We start from the raw sequence: 19054 nt of genomic DNA on the forward strand, positions 1-19054 counted from the left end.
GCAGCCTCTGGAAAGCAGGGAGGGAGCTGGATTGCTTCCCACACGGGGGACTGCTGACACCCTGCCAGCACGGGTGAGCACCAAGGGGAAATCTGGAGTGTGTAGCAACTCCCCAGTCCCATAGACACCTATGTTGCTTTCCACAGAGCAGAGGTATAAATTGCTTCATCCCAGTGCATTGCACTTACCAAGCAGCATGCCAGGCTCTGCTGCACAGAGGGAGCCAGGGCAGGTTTCCAGCGAGGTTCCCCAGCCGCTGGCAGGCACCTCACCAGGATCTGCTGCTGCTCCCCGCAGGTTTCCAAGGGTGCCTGAGAAAGGGGCTCCACAATGCAAAAGCGTCTTCCCAGAGCAGCAGTTCCCAAAGAGATCATAGCCAAAGCTTTGACAGGAAAAGGTATGGGTGTTTTTGTTTTGTTTTTAAATGTGTTATTGTTTAAACCGGAATAATGCAAAAAACAGTTTGTTTTTTTCAAGGGCTGGGCAAAGAGTTTACCCTGGCCTGTCCAGGACCCTGATTCTCTATCCGAAGGCTTTAAAAAAGGAGTAAGAGAGGAAAGGGGTGTGTGTGGGGGAACTCCAGGCATCCCAGGACTGAGTGCTATGTAACTGGTAGCTCCAGAGGATATTGGACTGAGTTTTTCACCAGTTGTAGGCAATCACTGCCCACACAGAAAAAGCTGGACAGGGATTTTCTGTTTGCATTTTAAAATCCAAGCCTGGGGGAGATTGTCCCAGGAGAGGCAATGCCAGGTGCTGGCCTGAGCTGGCTGGATGCAGCCCACAGCCCCAAACAGCCAGGAGCTGCATTGCCTCATTAGTTTAATCAGTCTCTCCTTGGCGTAGAGGTGGGCAGGGTACAGGAGTCCAAGCGATGGAGATGCCAGTGGACCTGAACCAGTAAACACTCCTCTGGAAGCCCCGAGCAAAGACCTCCAGCGAGCTGTGCCCACTGCCAAGGATCAGTGCCAAGGAACAGTGCGCAGTACGGGGCTGAGGCTGCTGCATGGTTTTAGGGGTGTTTTAGGACTTGAGGTGGCCAAAAAGGGAGGTCGTGGCCACCAGAGTGGCTTTCAGCCCCCAAACAAGACCCCTTCATCAGAGAGCACTAATTACCCAGGACACAGCCTCCTTACAAGCTCTGCTGTCCTACTGCCTGCAGCAGAGGCACGATCCTACACACCTGGCAATGCCGCCTTGAATCTTGGCAATGAACTTTCAGAGCCATCCCCCATCCCTTTCCCAGGGGCTTGCAGACCCTTGTGTTTTGAGAGATGCTTGATTTTCCAACCCCCTCTATCCTCATGCACTCCTTGGGAGTGTTCCTATAGCTATGGAGTACCTGTTGTGAGGGGCAGCTCCTGGGGCTGACGTGATTGCATGGTCCAGCTCCTTTGCCTCGTGCTGCCTGAAGGATGGCTTAGAAACTGGGGAGTACATGGGATGCTGGGCCCGTCAGAGGGGATTTCTATGGTATGGGTTGCCAAAAGGTTTGTCGAAGAGGCTTGACTTGGAAATGACACAGAGCAGTCATACTCCTTGGAGACATCTTCAGATAGCTCCATCCAGACTGCCTTTCCGGAGGCACCATATCTTGCTTGTGCCTAACCTTCACTCCAGCCCCTTCGTCCTCCCGAGCTCCCTGCTCTCTGAAAGATGTGATTTCACTCCCTGCCCTCTGATCGATGTGATTTCACTCCCTGCACCAGGTCCCCCAGGGCAAGCAGGGCTCTGTTGTCCCAGGCTCAGAGGGCTGCACATGCTGCTGCCAGGGGAAGAGTGATGACAGCTGGGCGCTTCTAGTTAATGTGCTTAACTGCTAATGAATTATTAGTTGTGGGGAAAGCCCAGACCTGGCTTTTGCAGACGTTCAGCCCCATTAATCAGCTCTGTCTGCTCCGTGTAGGAGCAGCCAGTGGCCTGGGGAGCTACAGCCTTGGGGACATCCCTCCAAACCCAGAGTGATCCGAGCACACTGCTTGCAGCCCGACCCACAGTGGGCAGGCAGACCCTTTCAAAGTCCATGGTCTAAAAAGTCCATTGCTGGACTTTGTTAATGCAATGCTATCTCAGAGCTGATCTTGCACAGGAGGCAACCGAGAGATCTGCATACATCAGCTCTCCTTAGGAGAAGGGGGGAGAGCCAGGCGCCTGTAGCTGACCCAGAATAGGAAGGACTGGGGGAGAAATTATGACCCAGGAGCGACTGTGGCAGGTCCTAGACCCATCATGGGCAGATCCTCGCATCCTCTCAGCCTTGCTCTGCGGTTCAGCTGCAGCCATTGTGCTGCTGAAACGGCTGGGGCACAGAAGGATCCAGCAGAAGATGGAAGAGGCACGGAGAGCACGGGATCTGGCCCTGGAACAAATGGAGAAGGCAGCTCGCAGGTTTAAACAAGAGGTAATTTGGGGGAGAGTGTGTGTGGAGGGAAGGGAATGTATCTTGGGTAACTGAAGAAAATGGGGAGTCCTAATCAATGCCTCTTTGAATAATGGTGAGGGCAAGAGCAGGGATGTGCATGTTTTGGATCATCACCAACCTTTTCTGATAGTCACCGCGCTGTATTGTCACCGAAAAGCCCCAAATGGTAAAGGCAGCATAAAGGAGGTATTTCTTAATACTGGCCTGTTGTGGGAATCCTAAGGGTGAATGCGGGATCCAAGCTGGGGACGCTCTGAATCATGTCACCAGCTAAGAAAGTGTTCCCAGACCTCCCTATGCCCTTTTCTCCTCTCCCGTTGCTCCTGCCAAGCCTTTCTGCTCCTATCCTCCTCACTCTGCCACTCGATAGGAACCTGTCCACCCCATCACCCTCAAAGTACAGGTCCCTCCAGCTTCTGCACATCAGTGACCAAAGGCCACTTCACTCTGCCCACCTAGATTTTAGGAGGTTCAGTCCTTGGGTTCAGGATTTGCCTTAAACCCCAAATAAACACTAGCTGCTTTTTTTTTCTTGGGAAGGGGCAGGGGGAGGTTGCAAAGAGGCCACACACTTTTTTTTCCCCCAAGTTAATGATAAATTTTGTAAAACTTTAGCTGGCTTAGCCGCCATCCAAAGCATTGTCTATTAATTAGGGTGGGGCCATGCAGGAGAGTAAACAAAAACAGGTCAGACCTCTCAAACCTCTTACAGATTCATGCAACTCTCTGGTCAAGAGGCAGCTTTCTGCCTGTTTTGGATCTATTTTTACGAAGCGAGACTCTGCAAATTCCCCATCAGCAAATTCCCCGCTCCAGTAGACAGAGTGCTATGCAGCAGGTCTGCATTTCTACGGGGAGTGTCTTTTAAAAAATCTCTGTTCAAGGTCACTGCTGGGCAGATGTTAGAACCGGGGATTCACAACCTCAACACCAGCCTTTTCGGTCATGTCCATCCCTCTGTGCTGAATTTCTTACCCTTTGCAGAACCCAGGCACCCAGACCGCACACATCCTCTCGCTGCCCATGGTGGAGCTGGCGGAGAAGCTGAAGGAGGGGTCCCTGTCCCCGGAGAGCGTCCTTTACTCCTACATGGGCAAAGTGAGTGAAATGTACAGCGTTCAGGGCTCTTCTGCTGAGGCAGCAGAAGGGGCTTTCAAACTGAAAACCAGCCCATTTTCTGGGAGAAGCAGCAAGGCCGGAGATCACAATTTGTCAATGCTGAGATGGATGAAGAGTGGCTTGTGGGTGAATGAGTAGAACAGGGATCCAGGGCAGAAAATGATCCCAGAAATAAATATCTAAAGTTTATGTGTAAGGTCTGAATGCTGGAGGTTTGAGGACATTGAATACTCATCTTGAAAACTCAATTTAAATGCTGTTTCCTTCCTTCCACCTACTCACTTGCTTCTCTGGAGAGGCTTTGGAGGTGACTCAGGAGGTGAACTGTGTGATAGACTTCATTCATGGCTGTGAGGATCAGCTCCAGAAAGTGAAGAAGCAGAAGGAGAAGGGGCTGCTCTATGGCATTCCCGTCAGCATCAAGGACCACATTAACTGCAAGGTACATCCCTAATACCCTTATCCTTGGTCTGGAGCTGGGAACAGAGCAGGATGTCCAGTCCTCTGCCCTCATACAAGGAATCCAGCCTGATCATTTTAATCTCATCGCTACTAGCCAAAAGTTCCCTCAGGCAAGGATGTTCTGGACTATTTATTTGTGGGGTCAGCAAACCTGTCTTCTGACAAAAAAACAGTTTTCTTGGAAAATTCCTAACTTGCGGTGATCTGGTTTCCCTCAGGTAGGAAAGATCCATTCTGGCTGTGAGAAAAGTTAGGTGGGAGCTTTGTCACAGGAGGTGTCAGGGCTTATGTCTGTAGTTGTTACAGCTCTGAACAGCATCTGTCCTGGTAGCTAAAGAACTGTGCTTCCCGTCCCCAAGGGCCACGTCTCCTCTGGTGGGCTGGTGAAACTTCTGGGCCAAGTGAAGGAAGAAGACAGTGTCATCGTCCAGGTTCTAAAGAGCCAGGGGGCAATCCCCTTCGTGAAAACCAACATCCCTCAGACAATGATAAAGTAATCTTGTGTTTGCCTTTCCGAAAACACTGTGTCATGCAGCTCTGTGATCTAAGGGTGGGTGGGGCCCACATGCATATGCTCCCACTCTTGTCCAAACTAATCATGCACTGTGAATTAATTGCCTCCTTACTTTAATCTGAGTCATTCTATCCTCGGTCTTCCTGCAAAATACTACAGGGACATTATATCTCTTATATTTGATGCCTCTTTCTTCATAAACTAACTGTCCCAACAAATCTGCTTCACACTGATCCTACCCTCCAGGATTAATTCCACACTCATCCCTGTGCAGATGCTCTGTGCCTTGCATTTATGGTTTGCAGAGGCAGAAGTACCTCACTCACCTGCTGGTTTTCCCTCTCCCCAGCTATGACTGCAGCAATCTGATTTTCGGCCAGACCCTGAACCCCCTCAACCACCAGAAAACCCCCGGAGGCTCCTCAGGAGGGGAGGGAGCTCTGATCGCAGGGGGAGGCTCCATCCTGGGCATCGGCTCAGATGTGGCTGGCAGCATCCGCCTGCCATCCAGCTTCTGCGGGCTGTGCGGGCTCAAACCCACAGGCAACAGGATCAGGTACAGCCTAACTTCTGTCCCTTTCTCCACCCACTGTGGAAGCTGAAGTGTCCCCCACCATGCATAATCCTACACAACAGATGTCCGTGTTTTCCTCCAGGTTTAAGTTACCAAATTAATCTGCCTGCTCCTTTTCATCAGCTAGGACTAAGGACTCTGTTGATGATCTCCATGACACATGATGACCTCCAACTGTTAACGCAATAAAGACTTAATTTATGAGTCACAGTCGGGAAACTGAAGGGAAATGCTGCAGGAACATCTACTTTTTAGATACTTTCCAGCCCTAGCATTGTTTGTAAGAGTTCTCTCTGTATCAGAGCTGGTTTACTCCCACGTGAGGAATTTCATGCACCAGGGAAAGAAGATAATAGCAACTATCTCTAAACCCTAGCAGCTCACAGCCCCTGAAAGTCTTCATTGTCTAGAAAGTGTCAAGTCTTTGTGGGACCTTTCGTTCTCTTGTATGTTGCCTGGGGAGAATTAGGAAGTCTGCAGCCCAGCATGGTGACTTGCCTCAAAGCAAGAGCTGCTCCTAATCTGTTTCTTCCATTACGTTCCTAGCAAACTGGGTGTGGTTTCTCCTATCACAGGAATGTACTCAGGTAAGTCCATCCAGATGATACATTGCTACTGTCAAACCTTCACTTCTTGCATCTCCTTCCGTTGCTGTGATGCCAGCTCAGTGTGCTTGCTCAGTTATGTGTTTCGCAACCAATTTAGACAGGTAATCTATTAGACCAGAGCCTGCCTCATGCTATTACATTTTTGCACCATTTATTCTGTTCTGGATTGTGATTGGGGTTAACCTCATCACAGCAGAACTGAAGCAACAGATGTTCAGTTCAGGCAGTGCAGTGCATAACAGTGAGAAATGGGAGATGTGCATCTCAAAGGCCTGGAATATTTCACTGGATGGTTTGAAGACTCTGCTGGCCTCAGTTGCTGCCAGGCGGTATTGCTGTTGGCAGTATGGCTGCAGTTCGTGCTCCTCTTGAGTGGGACTTGTGCCTGCAGAAGCCTGGCCCAGAAGGTCAACCTCAGTAGGTGGCACTAGGCCTCTGCTCTGAGACTTAGGGGCTGTTGCTGCTGGGCTTTCTTGCTCACTTCTTGCACAGACATTGCCTTCATTCCACATTCCTCTTCCCTGACCTGAATTAAACTGCTCTCTGCTGAGTCACCACCAGTTACTAGAAGAGAGCTCCAGGCCCATCTGCCTGCAGTGATGGGATCTTTGTGCTTGCAGTGACAGGGACGCTGGGGCCGATGGCGAGAGATGTGGACAGCCTGGCCCTCTGCATGAAGGCACTGCTCTGTGATGAGATGTTCCGGCTGGATCCCACCTTGCCCCCCATCCCCTTTGATGACGAGGTAAAGCTCAGAGCCACTGTGATGCCTCCATTTGCCCATCACGAAAGTGAGATTTTGGGAGATTCACAACTGGTTTAATGTCTCAAGATAGTGAAGGACCTAGAGAGGCAAGTCTGCTTTGGAACTGAGGGGCCCCACATGAGCAACCACAAGAAGCCACACAGCTGGCTTGCCCTGATGAGACCTGCTTGATACTGACCCCTTACCCAGCAATAGCCAGGACAAGTTTGCTGGCTCCATCCTGGCCCAGTTTCTAAAGAAGCTGTTTTTGTTCTGATCAGAGAAACACCTCTCACTCTTTTAATGAGAGTCTGGTTTAACAGTCACTGACTTAAGAAATCATTGCCCTTTTCTGTTAGCTCTCTATTTCTACCATCTGATTGCTGCTTTCTGGCTCAGGTCCTAAGATCATAGTGTCCTTCAGTTGTCCCTGATATATGGACAATACAGACCAGTCAATTACCCTCAAGGAACAGGCTGTAGCCAAGTGAATTGTTCAGATGTTATCACATCTCCTATCTCAAAGTTGGGACAAGTTCACATGGCAGGACGTAGTGTCTTTCTGACCACACCAAGACCACTGCTGAAGCTCTGTCTTCTGGTCAACAGTGCTTTCCACCAGCCCTATTACTCCTGTCATTCCTCCAACTCAGGACACCTCAGATGCTGCCTTCCTGAGCCCTAGAATGGTCTAATCTGGTACATCTCACATGTCAAGCAATGGCTCCTCTCCTCACAGGTTTACACCAGTTCAAAGCCACTCCGGATTGGGTATTATGAAGGAGATGGCTACTTCCAGCCCTCACCCAGCATGAAACGGGCCATTCAGGAGACCAGAAAGCTCCTCCAGGAAGTGGGGCATACGGTGAGTTTTTATGCCTGTGGTTACCAGGAGCTGCTGTCCTTCTGCTTCTTACAGAATTCGGACAAGTCATTTCCCATCTCCTTTTTCACTGCCCATCAAATAAAGCCATTCCTCCCTGTCAAAATGCAATTGTCTGTTTCCCAAACCAAAGTGATCTCGCTTATGTTTCTGGCCTAGCAGACAGGAAAATCACCTTCAGATTCAGAGTTCACCTCCAAGTCTGTCTTCTTTAAAGCAGTGTGGGGCATGTTTTTTTCCCATCATGTTTGGTGTCCCCATAAATATCAAACTCACAGCAGCCTCCATAACCCCTCAGCTGCTGAATACAGTTTACAGATTTCTTGGTTGGTAAGGGTTTTGGAGCAGTTGACCTGCAAATAGACCCTTTCTAGCCTAAATTATACTGTGATTCCACTGATGGCAATTTGTATATGGGTGCTGCTCCAGTAATTAGTATAAATTAAAAGTATTTGGTGTTTTGAAGCCTCTAGATATTCTTCTCTAAGGAGTGGAGAAGAGGAGCCCATGCCAAGTCACATCATAAATAAGTGCTAATGCCTTGGAGACAGGAGAGGACAGCTGGCAGATGGCAGCAGCCCAGGTCCCTCTGAAAATGCAGAGTGGCACAGCCCCTACTGCAAGATCCCCACCTCCATCCTGCTCTGCAGCCCTAGGCACTGGGAGCAGCTGGTGGGTGGCCCATAGTCACGGTGCCCAGCTGTTTCTGGCACGTTGCTCCACAATTGTGTGAGCCCCAGGGGAACCTGAGGCGAAAGACAGTGGTGTGAGCTGCCCAGAGGTGACCTACCATGTCCCTTGTGCTTGAGAAGGCATCACAGTGGTAGGCTGCAACCCAGCATGACCCAGGCAGGGGTGCAAAACTGCTGGCCACACATTCCTGCTGTGTTACACCTTCCCACCACTTCCCACTCATCTCATTGTTGAGTCAGGAATGTTTAAAGAGGGCTCTGTGAATCATTTGTCTTTCTTGCATCCTGAACGCGGATGGTTTTCCTGCAGCTTACTCCCTTTGCACCGCCCAAGATTGACTACGTGGTAGATGAGCTGTTCACCAGAGGGATTTTCTCGGATGGTGCTGCTCACCTGGTAGACTGCTTGTGAGTAAATCCCGCTTGCTTTCAGTGCTGGCCCTGGGACTTGACACTATATGGCCGGTGGATGCATTCAGAGTGTTTTTATTCCTGTGGGTGTGTACTAAAGAGTGGGCAGCACAGGAGCTATTTTTGGAAGGGTAAAATTAACATGGGCAGCAGCTAGTTCAAGAGGGTAGGTCATACATGTATGCGTCAGTAACCCTGTGCAGTAATAACATGCCGTGTGTCCACAGTGCTCTGGCACTGCGTTTTTATGCAGTTAGCTTTTGGTGCAGGGGAAACACCACACACTGTAGGACTTCCCCTGGAGGTGGGTTAGACCTGGAGGGCAGCTCACTCCTCCTAAGCAGGAATAAAATCAGATGAGACAGATCGTGGGTGAGGATAAAGACAGGGAGATTGCTTACTGATCACCATCATGTACTGTGTTTTTGCCCTTTCTCACGTACACATTCAGAAAAGCACCACCAGTGTTGTTGAGGGGCCCAGCCATGCCCTGAAGTGGGCTGGTGGAGCTGGCCAATACCAGCATGGGGCAGCCCCGGTCTCTCCTCACAGAGCACCAGGCAGCTCTCCCTCCACACACCACAGTGGGTGCTGAGGCCATCCCTCTGCTCTGTTTCAAGGACATCTACCACAAACATCTACCACTTGGCTCAGGGGTAGCGTTGGCCATCCCCATATCAGGTACCCTCTGGCACAGGTTGCTGTTCCTCACCACCCCTTCACTCTCTGCCCTTCCAGCAAAGGAGACATCGTGGATCCCAACCTCAAATCCCAGTTCAATACTTACAGGCTTCCTGCTCTGGTGAAAAGGATCTTGGCTATCATTCTGAAACCCATTGTAAGTATGAGGACATTTTGTCTGTGTTATAGGAGTTGTGCAAGGTGGGAAAGCTTCCACGTGAAGGGTGGTGGGCTGCTCCACTCAGAGCTTTGCTGCTTCGTGGCAAAAGTCTGATGGTTTTCAAAGAAAAATATACTGAAGTAAACTTAGTCCCTAAGCAAGGATCTAAACAGCATCTCCACATCCAGGAGATGCTCTCCAGGGCTAGCAGTGTTGTCTAGAGCCTTATTTCCATGGGTTGTTGTGATTGAATGTATAAATTAATGTTGGAATAAAACCACCTCATTGGAAACTACCTGTTCTTCAGAGCCACTTCTGCTAGGACAAGAAGTGTGCTCAAAATACAGTGTCATGGTAGCCTATGTCATGCTGGCATGCCAGCAGCATATTTTAGATGCACTGTTGTTGACTAATCCCAGATTTTTCCTCTTCCCTCTGAAAGTACCCACGAATTGCTCGGGATCTCAACGCTCTCTGTGGAGTGGGGTAAGTGGCATTAAAATAGCTCTAAAGGAAGGGATGTACATGAATATGTTCACTGGGTTTGTGGCATCTATCTAGATGTTAACTTGCTGGACAAATCCCCGTCATGAGGCTGTGCAGCACAGGCTAAGCCTGCATGAATGCACGCTGCCTCAGCACCACCTGGGCTCAGCATGGTGTTATCCAGGGCTATGCAGCCAGAGATTATTTTAAGAGCTCATCTTGGCAGGGCTTGGAAGTCTCAGCACAGGCAGATACAGGCTGTTTTCCTCAGTGTCAGGGGAATTCTGGTACCCAGAGCAGCATGTACCAACATGATGGAGAGGTATCTGCATGTGGATGCAGTATGGTGTGAAATACAGACATCTATGAGAGAGGCAAGAGAAAAAAAATAAAAAATAATAATAATAAAAAAAAAAAAAACAACTGCTGAGAGCAGCTGAATGTAAAAGACCACCATGATTTTTGTCGAGGTGCCAGAACAAGTGGAAGCATGGTGGTAAGCTCTTGTGGTGTACCTGTAAATACTTGTGAATCTGTGCAATCATCTAGGTGATACTATAGCTTCTTCCAAGAACAGTCAAACAGTTTCCATAAAAGTGGGCTAGAAGCGTATTTTTAAAAATGTTTTCTGTTGCTACAGTCCCATTGCTGATTAATTCTGCCACCTTTCCAGGTCTGCCAAAAACCTCTGGGATCAGCATGCAGCAGTAGCGGTAAGATGATTTCTTTTACCTTACTAAGTATAGTGATATCCCTAAAATTTCTGAGCAGTTGCTTTCAGCTCTGTGATTGATTTGGTGTTAGAAATTGATCATGAGGAAATAAAATGGCTGGGCTTTTCTTTGAAATTCAGTCTTTACAAAAAGCGGTAAGAGCTCAAGACAATAGATAGTCATGTGGATGTCTCTGCTTCCTGGAATATAGGGAAGAAAAATTATCCAGTGCCCTGCATTTTCTAAGCAGAAAGAGCATAAAAACAACCACTGAAGATGAGGCTTCATTTTTAATGCTTTCCATCTCTTGGTGTAAATCCTTCATTTTAGACATTAGGTGCTATTATCATCAGTTAAAACCATGCTTGAGCAGAGATGCTCAAGCAGAGATGCTGGGAGTGTGTTATGGTTTAACAGGTTGGGCCACTAAGCACCACACAGCTGCTCACTCACTCCCTGCTGCAGAATGTGGGAAAGAACTGAAAAAGCTACAAGTGAAACAACTCACGGATTGAAATAAAGTTATTTTAATAAGGAAAAAAAAAATAAAAGTAAAAGCGATGCAAAACATTATTGCTTGCCACCAGCCAACTGGTGCCCAGTTGTTGAGCAACAACAGCAGCCCCCCTGCCAACTCCCCCCTGTATTTGTTGTTCCATATGGCACACACGCTATGGGACACCCCCCTGGCCAGCTTGGGCCAGCTGTCCCAGCTGTGTCCCCTCCCAGCTCCTTGGGCACCCCCAGCCCCTCGCTGGCAGGGCAGTGTGAGAAGCTGGGAAGGCCTTGGCTCTGTGCAAGCACTGCTCTGCAACGACTGAAACATCAGTGTGCTGTCAACATTATTTTCGTTCTAAATCTAAAACATGGCACAATACCAGCTGCTATGAAGAAAATTAACTCTGGCCCAGCCAAAACCAGGACAGAGTAAAAAAACGCATTTGTGAACAATTTGGCTCAGGTGTATTTTGTATGAACTCGTTCTAGTTCAGGAATAAAGGACAGGAAGCATTGTCCTGGACAACTGAGTCCAACACTGCTCACAAACCAATCATATTCCTCTTCAAAGCTAGTTGGATTTTGCACCTGTATTTATTTTATTTGGCCATCTCCTCTCTTCCCGCTCTGATAATTGTAAAGCTTTGTATTTCCCTTGTTTATTCACTTGCAGTTTATTCTCATTTTATTCCCGTCCTTGAGATTAAATAACACCTCTCCTCTCTGGTATTTTCCACTGCCTCCCTTGTCCTTGATCTATTTATAGAGAGCAGTTGTATCCCCGTTCAGCTGGTGTTTTGCAAGGCTGAAGAAGCCGAGCTGTTTTAGTGTCTCCCCACAAGCCAGGATCCATGTTCCCTGTTCCTCACAACCCTTCCTAGAGAACAAACACAGCCCCAGAGTGCACCATGCAGCTTCCATCAATGTCGGTCACGAGATGGAAGTGCATGCTCACTTGCAGCAGGTCTGACAGACCATAGATCATAAGAAAAACTTCTGTAAACCAGCCTGGGCTGATGGGAGTATTTGGAAGGAAAAGGTCTGATTGCTCAGTGTTGGATTTTTCTTTTTATTTTTTAAGGTGAAAACAGATCATCCTTCCAGCACTCCTATCCCTTTACTGCTTCCCCCCCCAAAAAAATAAAAATTTAAATTTAAAAAAAATCTCAAAAAGCTTTGTCAACCGCAATGATATTTCAGATTGTTTTGCTTTAGCAAAACCATTATTCACAGTTTCTACTGCAAGCAAATGCTGATCCAAAAATTTTGGCTAGCTACCAGCTTTCCTTTCAGAAAAAAAATGAGATTAGCTGCATTGACTGTATTTCCTGGAAACCCTTTCTTTTGTCAAACTTTCAGCAGGAAGGATCTCAGACTGCTGGTGGAATTTGAGGTCAGATAAAAAATAGCCTGGTGGTCAGGGCTTTCATAAATGATGTGAGAGACCCTTGTACAGAAAAGTTGGGGTAAGATTGCACAGAACAGGGTCTGGAACATGGGACAAATGTGTCCTATAACCAGGGTAGGCTGCGGAAGTAGCCACACTGGTCTGTCTGTATCTATTTACTAAGAGAAAGTGGAACAGCTCTTTTGAGGGTAGATTCATTCATTGCCTGATGTTCAGCAAAGGTGTAGAAATCCAAAATGCAAATCTAGTTCTCTCTTGGATGTGCAGTACAAACCCAAAGCTGTGACTCCTACATCCTAGAGGAGAAGACTACAGGCTTACCTAACCATCTCTTGCTGCTTCTTTTTCTTACCTATAACCCAATGCAGAATGAAAGCAGGTTTTGTGAAAATATTTGGAATTCATGTCTTCTATCCAAGTTTCTTCTACCAAAATAACAAAGCTTTTAGGAAATGGATTTTTTAGTGAGCTGAACATGATTCTTTGTATTACTGTTGATTTCCATTCAATCAAATCTGAAGATAAAACTGTACATAAGAAGGATTTGGTTAATACTCAAAGGAATCAACTCTGAAATGCCCACATAGCACCATGTCTAGGTCTGAGCAGGACATGGTATTCTGCCAGAAAACCTAGAGTTGGAAGAACAAAACCCATTGGCTCTTTCAAAGCACAGCTCAGATTTGATTTGATTTTTCACTTTTATCCAAGCAGGGGTTTTTTTGTCCTTTTTCCATGCTGTAGGCGTTGATCTGCCACTGCTGTCCAACAAACATTGTTCATCATCCGCTCTGTCTTTCCCTCTAGGTTTACCGTACCGAGTTCATTGCTAAATGGAGAAAGCAAAGACTGGATGTGATTCTCTGTCCTGCACTGGGTCCAGCCTTTAACCATGGCTATGCTGGGAAGCTGTTTGGTAATCTTCACTGAGATGTCTCTAGATGCATCCACAGTGGTGTTTACGGGCACAGCAGGAGCAAGATATTTTGGTCTCATTAACATTCCCCAAGCCATGTGCAGTGCCTGCTCTTCCTTCCAGGGAAGATAGCAAAGGGACGTCTCCTCTGGGTGGGCCTCCCCATGCCCCCACCCCATCTGAGCTGCAGATGTTTGGATTACTATGGAACAGCATTAAGTGACTCATCTGTCCCAGCCATTACTGGGTGACATTCCCTTGTATCATCTGTCCTGCAAAGTGCTTGTGAGGATAGTTGTTAGAGTTCTGGCTGCCCTTAGCACCAGAGCAGGCTCTTCTGACTGTGGTTATCTATGTTCTCCAAGACTTTAAAAATAGCAGAAAGACTAAGTTGCCTCTGACTTGCAGAAAGAGGCAATCTAATAGCTTCCTGCTGTCAGGGTCCTCCAGCCCTCTGAGATCCAAAATGCCCAAGATGGTGGTGTACTCCCAGACCTGGACATCTGGATTATCTTGAAAAGATAGCCAGGGTTTTTCTCTGGGCTATGGTTGACATAGATTCAGACTTTGTCACAGACCTAATCTCCACCGTGACTGACAGGTGAAGTCATGGGGCTCACTCTGATTTCAACAGCCGTGCAGCCCTCAAACTTCCCCACCAAAAGTCCCTTTAAAAACAGCACGTTCCCTTTTAAAACAGCACGTTTTCATTGTCTCTTTAGGTCCAGCAACTCCAGTTCAAAATCCCTTTAAACCAAATCGTCACCTGAAAGTCCTTGCTGTCCCAGCACCCTTAAATTTTGCCATTGTGCATGCTCTGTGTGATCTTTTCCAGCTGCAACCTCCTATACCAACTTATACAATGTCTTAAACTTCCCTGCTGGAGTGGTGCCTGTCAGCACAGTCACAAAAGCTGATGAAGAAGAACTGAAGCATTACCGAGGGCACTACGGGGACCCTTGGGATAAGAGGCTGAAAGAGGTGAGCAAGGAAAGAGCTTAAGTCTTAGCAGAAGGCTATGACTGGCACAGTGGCACATTGTCCCATATCTTCTCTCTATCTCATAATGAGAGTGGAAACTTCTTTAGTGATGTGGTTGCATATAACGTGTTACCACCCTGAATGTGGTACAGATAAGCTGGTGTACACCAGCCTGCCAACTGTCCCCTTGCATATCTTTCTTCGACTTTCTTTCTTTACTGCCAAAAGACAGCATTTTCTTCTTGTGCAACACCTTGGGTGCTCTGACTCAACACCACACTTATTTTTTTTACAGGCTGTGGAAGGAGCTGTGGGGCTGCCTGTGGCTGTCCAATGTGTGGCTTTGCCGTGGCAGGAGGAGCTGTGCCTGCGGTTCATGAAGGAGGTGGAGACACTGTCCCGTGGCACAAGGAGAAATGTGTGATTTATCAGGATCTGCCTCCATGATAACTTTTAATTCCCTGTCCTCCTCTCCAGTCACCTTCTACCTAATGCACAAAGCAAAGTAGATAGCGAGCTGCAGACTCTGAACCACCATTTCAATAAAATGACAATAAATGCTCTTTAAAAAAAGTCAGCAAAATCTCATCTCTGTCCAAACTGTTTGTTAAATTGGGACAAAAGTAAAAGAAAGAAATGAGAGTTCACGTTGGACCAAAGGAGTCCAATAACTGTAGTGAAGCTATATTTGTTGTATGACATGAGGCTGAAAAGGTGTTTACGTCATTATTTTGCTTCCAATAGTGGGAGTAGCAGATGTTTGTGGAAGAGTGTAACCTACTAAGTGTAGGATTCTTTCTTTAGCTGTGCCACAGCGAAAAGCTATCACAGCTATCTTGGCTTAGATACTTTTTGGCAAAAACTTGTAGTCAGCCCATCAGTGTTAATAGCTGCCAAGAAAGCTGTCCCTCATGAACCTGTTGGCTCCCTTTTTAAAGTTGTTACTTCTGTTGGTCTCCACACCATCGAACGGCAGTGGGCTTTACAGTTTAATTGGTCAGTGTGTAGTGGAAAGCTTCATTTTCCTTGTTAAAGCATATGCAATCTGAAGTGGTTACTAATCTTCCTCTGCCCCTTGTTCCTCATTGTTTCTTCCAGTTAAGCAATGGGAAAATGAGGTTGTTTTTTGTTGATGCTTATTTGTTTTTTTAATTTATTTGTTTTGTTTTTAATTGCTTGTAAGCACATAAGGAAACAATTCAATAATTTCTGTGGCTATTTTTAGGCCATTTGCACTTTTGGTACTTCCAGCTTTACTGTGAAAATTGTGTGCTGTTTCTTGTTCGTTGCACTCCAGGTGGATGAAGAGGCTGGGAGGGAAGGTGCAAGCAATGAAGGGAAGCAAAAAGCTTTGAATAAGCAAGTGTGTCTGGAAACATGACATCAACCTGAGTGATGATCCGTGCCTGCTCCAAGCCTGCATGTCTCTCCAGGTTACAGGGGCTGGAGATGGTACTTGCTAACAGGAAGAGAGGCACAAGGCCAAGGGGCAATACAACTCCTGTTATTTATCTGCCATCAGCCCTAGAGCCTCCTCGGGACTGCACAGGGATGCTGTGGTTGTCCAGCAGCCTCACATGCTCACAAGTGGGAAGATGGGAGCTCACTGCTGAAATAACCTGGCTAGGAAGGGCACCGAGCGATCTGGACAAGCGCAGACCTTGTTTTGCAAGGAAGGGATGTTGTCCTGTGCTCCTGTATCCCTCCCTGTCAGTGCAAGGCTGAACGAAGCAAAGGGGTGCTGTTCCTAAAAGGACTTTCCGCCAATATTTGCTTTTTGCTTTCCAGCTACTCTCTGTGGGTGGCTCTGAAAAGGCCTTACTGTTCCTCCCACTCTCCCCTCTCCAGCTTCCAGCCAGACACTAGACCCCAGGATCCAGCAGTGTTAGCAGCCGTTCCCAGGACCCATCACCCAAAGGGCAGGGTCACCACCATGCAGCAGCCCTGCCTGAAGCTGAGACAGCCCCAAGGGTGCTCTCAGACATGGTCTGCGGCTCAGTTGGAGCCCTTCTGGTGCTGAAGCAGATGAGGTGAAGACAAGGTCCAGAAGAAGATGGAAGAGGCTTGGGGGAGAGAAAATCTGGGTTTGGATCAGATGCAGATGGCTACTCAGGAATTTAAGGAGCATAAGGAAAAGCAGAGATGCTGAGAGAAGGCTGGCGAGTTTAGGCACTGAAACTCAAGGAGGGAAAGGCCTTTTGTAGGGCATAACCTTATGTCTGCAGGAGACTTCTTCCAGGGCTGGAGAGAGGATGTCAGCTCCCTCCTGCTCCCATGGGCACAGTCACTGTGCTTCAAACCTTTCTGCAGGCAGCTCAGGCTGTGCTGCCCTCAGAGAGCTGCACTGCCTGTTTGCACTGTGTTTGCCCAGCCTCCTGGCACCAACTAAAGTCCAGACTCTGGTCTGTCTCAAAGAATTAGGTGGAAATGCTGCTTAAGCCAGGACTTTGTTCCCACTAGTTGCCAGTTCTGCTTATCTCCAGCACTGTATCTTGGCTGTAGTCTTTGCTTTGATCATTTTTCCTCCTCCTGATTTTAATAAGGACTTAAGCCTGCTAAATTTTCTCTTCAGTTTGGAGGGTAGACTTTATCTAGTTGCAACATCATGAGCAAATAAACTCTCCAGAAGAACTGATAGGAGCCGAATATACATTGTTTAGACACGTCACTGGTCTCTTATAATACCCAAAGCAGGCAGAACCATCTGTGGTGTAACATAACAGAAAGTGGCAGGGGATATTAGAGACATTGAGGCCCCCCGGATCCTAGGATTACTTAACAAACAGGGTTCATGGGAGGAGGTAGTTGAAGTAACCAAAAGCAAATGTTTGGAAATAGGTGGCATGAAAGCACTTTATCGTAAGGAGGTTCATCCTTGAAACACAAATGGAAAATGTGAGAATTATGACTGGGCCATCCTTCACTCTGAAACAGCTGTTTCATCTTTCCAAGCATGATTTCAATCTGCTCTTTTTTTTTTCTCCCTCTTTTTTTTTTTTTTTTCTTTTTTTCCACCTGCTTGCACAGGATGAGACAGACCAATGGAAAGCCAGACTTCTCTGGCATCTCTGTAACTGGAGAAGTAAGTAGGATCCATAAAACCCACTTTCCTATGAAAAGGCCCAAGGAGAACAGTGGTTTCACCCATAGAACTGAGAAACCTGTAGGGATGGTCTGGAGAGAAAGCAGGCAAACCCTGCTATCAGAGGAGTGAGGGTTGGTATGGGACATTTCTCTCCCCATCCTATTGAAGCTTATTCAGGGAGAGCCAACAGGGTCCTGGCTGAGTAACATGACACAGGGACGATAGAGACACCTCTCAGATGATCTTCTCGGTTGTTGGAAAAGTGCAGATTGAATAATGGGAAGTTTCTGATAGGCTGTTTTGTCTGGAATTAAGTTGTCTCTTTTTATGAAAGTCTTATGATTTCAATAAATATTTCTGGGTGAAATGAGTCAGAAACTGGAGAGTGCCCAGAAAGTACTTATTCAGCCCTGAGTCAGTCGGAACAACTTCTGCAGAGGGGACCAGCCCATTTTCCTGTGACTTCAGCAACTTCTGAAGTACCTTTAAAGTTGTTTCCGAACAACGTAGTTAACACACTTCATTTTGTAAATTGTTTGAAAAAGCACATCAGAGCATTTGGATCCATAAAAACACGTATATGGGATATAATTCTTGAGGTTCATTCTTTGTCATTTACATCCAAATGGAGTCAAAGCTGACCTGACTTTAATAATAATAATAATAATAATAAATATTATCAATTTTGAGGGAAGACAATTTAATTATAGAAAGATTCTAATGGAAACCAGCCTGCTTGAGAACTGAAGGTGTTGTGTGGAGTGTGATAAAAGTGAGACAGTGTGGTTTTGCCTCTGCAAGTTGAGCTTTGCTGGGGACAGGCGTGGACAGACTGGGTTGGTCCAACTGCCTACTTCTGTGGTGGTCCAAAGTGAAGGAAATGTGGATGTCACAGTGAAATCCCAGATCAGCTGCCTCTTCTTGTTAAAGGGTCTTGGCTTTCATTTTAACTCCACTGGTGAACTTAATTAAACTGGGAAGTTAGTTTGCATCCCATCTTAACCTCCAAAATGGATTTATCTACATAGGAAGTTAATCTGGATTTGAGGGGAGTGCAGATCTGGAGCAGAACAGCCACTCTCATTCATATGGGTATCAATCCTCTTCTGAAGTTGTCACACCCAGGAACACCATACCCACATGCATTTTAAAGATAAACCTCTTTTGACAAAGTATTTCATTGGTGCAAATCAGCCAAACTCCATCTGGGTCCACAGAAATAGGAGAAGTAATAATGGTGCCATCTGCCCTAGGGGTCAGATGAGTACTGAAGGGATGGGGATTCTTTCCTTTCTGTTTTGCCTCCAGTCCATGACCCATTTAACTATAATTTCTATTAGTTTCCCTGCATTGCCCAAGATCTAAAAGCCCCAGGTGGAGTCAGGTAAGTGTTTTTATCTTTCTATACCAGTATAACAGCAAAAGGAGGAAACTGTGGAAAGGACAGGAAGGGAAATCAGTTAGGTGATTATCTGAAAACCTATCTCTTCTGTGTCACCAACACAGAGCGTGAGGCAGCAGGTCAGTGATGCAGTAAAAAAATATAAATGTATCTGGAGACTGCGTGATGGGACTGGATCAACTTTGCCTCCTTTAAGCTGATGCAGCTGGGACAATATCTAGAACAGCGTTCAAAACTGAGAGAGGTAGATGCCATTGGAAAGCCAGGATCTAGGATGTTCCCCCTTTTGGCATC

General features: G+C 47.0%; 1 protein-coding gene across 1 annotated transcript; it reads left to right on the forward strand.

The window, feature by feature from the left end:
* The first annotated feature begins 2191 nt into the window (after positions 1-2191).
* On the forward strand, positions 2192-14799 carry LOC116492067 (vitamin D3 hydroxylase-associated protein). Its single transcript, XM_032192504.1, has 15 exons — positions 2192-2401; positions 3407-3520; positions 3840-3983; positions 4363-4496; positions 4867-5073; positions 5638-5678; positions 6320-6444; positions 7184-7309; positions 8330-8427; positions 9169-9268; positions 9714-9757; positions 10431-10470; positions 13184-13292; positions 14128-14273; positions 14569-14799. The coding sequence occupies exons 1-15, from the start codon at positions 2192-2194 to the stop codon at positions 14695-14697; spliced, it is 1767 nt and encodes a 588-aa protein (XP_032048395.1). The 3' UTR covers positions 14698-14799.
* The last annotated feature ends 4255 nt before the right edge of the window (positions 14800-19054 follow it).

Source organism: Aythya fuligula, chromosome 8, assembly GCF_009819795.1.
Source record: "Aythya fuligula isolate bAytFul2 chromosome 8, bAytFul2.pri, whole genome shotgun sequence".
NCBI classification, from domain to species: domain Eukaryota; kingdom Metazoa; phylum Chordata; class Aves; order Anseriformes; family Anatidae; genus Aythya; species Aythya fuligula.